Source organism: Sabethes cyaneus, chromosome 2 (genome assembly GCF_943734655.1).
Source record: "Sabethes cyaneus chromosome 2, idSabCyanKW18_F2, whole genome shotgun sequence".
NCBI lineage: Eukaryota > Metazoa > Arthropoda > Insecta > Diptera > Culicidae > Sabethes > Sabethes cyaneus.
This window is the reverse complement of record NC_071354.1, coordinates 149630615-149636053: the sequence shown is the minus strand read 5'-3', so window position 1 is coordinate 149636053 and position 5439 is coordinate 149630615. Positions and strand designations below refer to the sequence as shown.

Sequence of the window (5439 nt, the reverse complement as noted above, 5' to 3'; positions counted from 1 at the left end):
ATGATCCCCTCCAGCATCTCTGGCGATTGCTCTGCGGGCGTCATCACGCCCTTGGTCTTTGCCATTACGACCCTGTAGGCATCACCCCACGGGTTCGCATTAGCACTGGCAGATAACCTTTTAAAGCAGGCTCGCTTGCTGGCTATTATCCCACTCTTAAGCGCTGCGCGTGCAGCAACTAGTGCTACTCGACATTCTGCTCTGCCCTCGTCCGAGCGAGCTCTTTGCATAATTCTCCTTGCACGAAAGCAGGCTACGCGGAGTTCCGCAATTTCTTCTGTCCACCAGTAAACCGGTGACCTACCATACCATTCCAGGACTTGTGCCCTCGCTCAAAGCACTGGAAGCAAGCCTTCGGCTGCTGGAACACGCTCAGTGAGCACACGGACCATCCCACCTTCAGCTTGGCCGCCTTCTGGGATGTATTTCCGTCTACCAGTGGAAGTCTTATTGTAACTACCTGGGTTCCCACCGGTCCCTTGCGCAGGCGAAATGCTTCGCTAGTCACCACCACGTTACATTGTTCCTTGAGAGCTCGTGTCAGTTCGACCGCTTCAGTGATCTCGTCCAGGTTTTTACGCTAGAGTCATCTCAGGCGTTAGTGCGCGGATCTGTATGCCATCACCAGGACCTTTTCTGCCAGCACTTTGTAGGCAGAACCCTTCTCAGTGGCATCCTTTTTGAGCTCAAGGATCATGTCGTCGGTGCGGGAGCGGAGGATACTCCGCACATCCGCGCCAAGACCCTTCAGCTGCTCGTCCCCTCTCGTGGCCTTCAAAACTTCTGCATATTTCAGCCCCTCAGTTTTGAGGATAAGGGCATCGCCTTTGCTCCTCTTTTTTATGACCACTTTCGGTGGAGTTCGATCCTCCTCTTTCTTTCTGGCCTTCTTCTTTTTCACTGTTTCCCACTGATTGTCGGGCGCTAACTGCGTCTTATCAGGGGTTTCTTCCCCTGGGGACTGCCTTACACGTTCAGTGGATACCTTGTTGTCACTGGACTACTCCGTAGTCGCAAGGGCCACGGTGTGGTCAGTCGTTGACAGTCAGGCATCCGTTTGCCTTCTCTGCCACTTTTACTCGCGCTTCGAGTTCACTGTGTTCCTTCGTCGCAGCACGCAAAAAGTAGTATAGTGATACATGGAACCATATTTTTCCATCTGTGGCCATCACACTTTCTTCATGTCTCCAGACAGTCACCTTCCGTAGCTCATTGGCCTAGATACCAACACCTACATCAGCAAGTAGAGTCCTATAGCATTCACCTAATACACCTAATTTCCAATGATTGTCCTTTGTTTCCTTAGGTCGTCAATGTTACAAAGTTTTGTTACTTTTGGCAAATGCACAAAGTTATGCTGTTAGTGTAAAAAATGTGAATGGTGACATGATTTATTAAAATTGGGATGTGTCTTTACATTAAAGATCAATACATTAGATTCGGTCGTTGTTTTTATTAATACGCATTTGATTTATCCATGATATTTTGTAATTAACTTTAGGTAACCTTTGTGTTTCGCGAACGGATTCCGAATTATGTCGAGAGAGTGTATATGTCGAAAGCATATATTAAATACTTTTCTTTTAACATTGGGTCGAATGTCCGTTAATAGTAGTAGCGGGGAGAAACAAGTTGAAAACAAATTAAACTAAATTCGTACTAACACTGCTTTATTTGCGTTTCATTGCTCCTTTTCGCGATAGGATCAATTCAATTTCCAGCACCATACAATCGAGATGTTAGTAATGCTGTTTCTACTCTTTCTGTATTCCCAATTGTAAAATTATTATAACTAGCAGCAGTTTTCGGTGTGTTGATATTATAACTGAATGCTTCACGGATGTTGCGCAGTTGTCTGTTGTAATTGTTTATTGTTGTTTAAAACGAATGCAATCTTCCTGTGACTGAATTTTAACACATTCAACCGAATAAACGGCTTTTTCAGTCACTGTTACCAACTGTTCCTTTACATTTACTTATGCTTTGGATAGAATGAAATTTTCCTCGTCTTGAGTGCAGCCCACTTATGCCGTTTAAGGTAGTATGCTAATGTACCGAGAACTAGCATGATACCAAGCGACTTGATACCCATACGCTTGCGTTCATCCAGGTGTGGATCGGCAGCCCACACTAAGAACGTAGATACGTCCTTTGCCAGTTGACTAGCGGAAGCTGGCGTTCCATCGCTGTATTCTGCCGACTACGATGTTTGAAAATTTAATATTTGAATTAGGGTGTTTGAGAAAATCTGATATTACCTCGTTGTACAGCGCTTGAGCCATGGAAATGGCACCTCCGGGGAAGTAGGGATTGAAATACTGTCCCTCTCGCAGCACAACTCCAGCCGGAGCATCACAATAACCGGTCAACAGTGCAAACAAGTAATCCTCTCCACCGTGGCGGGCCAGAGCAATATAGCTGAGATCTGGTGGATAGGCCCCGTTGTTGGCAGCACGTGCCGCTTCCTCGTTCGGGTAAGGACTCGGGAAGTAATCCGATAATTTACCCGGTCGCATGAAGTAATTGCCAACCTCATCGGGGCCATCTTGTACCTGGAAACAAATAAAAAACCCAAAATTATTTTGACGACATACAAATTTAGAGTGATGCAACATACAAGTATTTCTGTGTTGGTGGTCTTTCTCTTTAAACAAGCTTCATTTTACAACCGAAAAGATTTCATTTAAACCGTTAAACGTTGTGATATAACTAATATGGTGCGTTAATAGTAACGAAATATAGATAGTCCGAAACTACTTTTCACAGCGGTAGCATGGTTTTAAGCATTTAGCCAGGGCCAACAATACGACACTTGTTTTCTCAGATGGACCGAAAAACGTAACAAAACTCTAATGTAGTGTACAACAAACCTAGGAAGGTCGGATAAGAAGGAATTTGTGTCCTATTGACTTTGGCTTTTCAAAGCGCTATGCATAGGAATCGTACGGGAAATGTAGGACACTTCCTCATACTTTTGACGTCATATACTTGGCCAGGATATTTTAGTGAGTGTTGTACAAATAATTATTGAAATATAGGACTTACTTGAATTTCAGCTGCTTCCGCCTTAGCCTCGGCCTCGGTATGCGATACGCCGACCAGATTGCGGTAGGCGATGAATCGCATCGAGTGACAAGCGGCACAGACCTGCTTGTACACCTCATAGCCGCGTCGTACCGAGGCATGGTCTAACGACTCGAAAAGACCCTTGTGGTTCCAGGGTTGTTCCGGCGGGTGCACCTCCGTTCCCGATGCGGCAACCGATTGCTCCAATGCATAAAGCAAGGCTCCAGCACCACCCGCGACAATCCCAGCGGCAGTTGCTAACTAAAAATAATTTATAGTTTTAATGAGTTCTGTAAACAATTTGTAGTTTTAAGCTGACCTTTTGATTTTTTGTCCAGGAGCGGCTTGTTGAAAATCTATGTACCTGAAAATATATAAAGACGTGTCGTAAAATAGAGCAGTTTTACGGGCATTTCACGGTGCCCTTAGTCGATAGGTAAAACTATTTGAGATTTTGGTTACATAACCCAATAGTAGGAAAAACAAAACTTTCACAAGCAAGCATTAGTTCCATAGATTTTTAACACATTGGCAATCAGTTTTAACATATGTTTTTCCGTTTGAATAAAATTCACGACAGCTGATTTTGCCTCACAAGAACTAGATTCCAGTGTTTTTCTCGATATGGTGATCCCTCCGTCTGCTGATTACACAACCTGAAGGAACAAGCGTTCTTTGTGACCTCGCAGTCATCATTTGCAGGCCGTTCCTCATTTGCTTACAGTAGACGGGAAACCCTCATTTTTTAAATCACTGATAGCTACCTTCTGCAAGGTAATTCCATTTTTCGTGTATAACAAGCCGGACCCACAAATTCTTCCTACGAAAGCCGCCATGATGGACTGCGATGGGAAAAAGTAAGGTATGTTTCTTTCACTGATGGTCGTCGCAGTGATGTCGTTTTTTTACACTTTTTCTTACTGACGTTTGTCCCGTTTGTCAGATTTTCGCCCAAATTAAACGTCAAAATGACAGTTAAGGTCCAAACACAGTGCATATACGGATTTTACTATACGTTGCGGAAATTTGACAGAAAACCCATGTAAAATCTGTCAAATTGCCGCAACGTAGTAAAATCCGTATGCATTGTGTTTGGGGCTTTAGACGGGCGGCGAATCGAAAACCCCAATAAAAGAAACGGTTGATTTTCCCAACTGCCCGCTTAGGCGCTTCCAGCAGAAATCGAACAAACATCTGGCAGCGAAAAACTTTTTCTGCCAGACATTCTGCCCGATTTCTGGCCGCTGTCACTCGTAAAAACTAGCAGAAATGACACATCCGATTCGGGCAGAAATTTTCGCCCGGTTTTTCTGCCGGATTTTTGTTCGATTTCTGCCAGAGGTTTCGGATAAAAACCGGTTTTGCACCGATTCAGCTTTCCCTCCTTTTTTGGAGGGTAGCAGCAGCGGACTGTAGCAGTAAGAAGCGTGCAATAAACAGGTTAATTATACAATACAGGTATAATTATACAGTTAAATTATACCTGCTTTATCACGTTCCATATTATTCTCTTACCTTTTGCCCGAAACTGCAAAACAAATGAAGAGATTTTCTCCTGCCTCAAAGTGTCACATTTGACATAAAGAGAATCGAGCCGTCGAGAGAAAATTGAAGACTGGTTCTGTGTGATTTCTGCCAGGCATCCGAAATTTTCGTAAGCGGGTGGTCGGTGTTGCCCCCCGTTTAGGCGCGTTCGGCAGAAATCGAACAAAAATCTGGCAGCGGAAAACTTTTTGTCACTCGTGAAAACTAGCAGAAATGTCCAACGACCAACATTTGAAAAGGGCGGATAAGCCAACTGTCAAACAGAACGAGTGAGGGTTATTTTTTGCTGGAGCAGCATAGGAAAATGAACTCTCACTCGTTCTGTTTGACAGTTGGCTTATCCGCCCTTTTCAAATGTTAGTCGACAAATGTTACATCCGATTCTGGCAAAAACTTTGCCTTACGGTTTTTCTGCCGGATTTCTGTTCGACTTCTGCCAGAGGTTTCGAATAAAAACCGGTTTTGTATCCAGCTTTCCACGAGCGATAATGGCGGATATTGGGCACAAGTGGGCACAATCTTTTGACATTCATTGCAGGAGCGTCGAGTTCGCCCTGACGGAGTTACTATGGAAACATCCATGATTGTTTGTTGTTCGAGTGTAAAAATGTAAACATTTAGATCCGATATAGGTTCCAAGCTATTACCATATACCAAGCTATTAATTTTGACAGGAACCAAAAACTTTGCTGGGAATTCCCCTTTGCCGAGGACCATTTGAAAGTTGCTCTCTGCACTCTTATACATGAGAAAGAGATACGGACACACCATGCCCTTGGTTTATTCAGTGGTCAAATGAAGATAGAATTAACAAAAGGGCGAATGTCG

At 43.9% G+C, this 5439-nt stretch overlaps 1 protein-coding gene across 1 annotated transcript; it reads right to left on the bottom strand.

Annotated features, from left to right (window-relative positions):
- Positions 1 to 1446: 1446 nt before the first annotated feature.
- On the bottom strand, positions 1447 to 3952 carry LOC128734355 (cytochrome c1, heme protein, mitochondrial). Its single transcript, XM_053828516.1, has 5 exons — positions 3831 to 3952; positions 3386 to 3430; positions 3046 to 3327; positions 2259 to 2552; positions 1447 to 2200 (listed from the first exon to the last, which is right to left on the bottom strand). Exons 1-5 carry the CDS (start codon positions 3900 to 3902, stop codon positions 1973 to 1975), a joined length of 921 nt encoding a protein of 306 aa, XP_053684491.1. The 5' UTR covers positions 3903 to 3952; the 3' UTR covers positions 1447 to 1972.
- Between the last annotated feature and the right edge of the window lie 1487 nt (positions 3953 to 5439).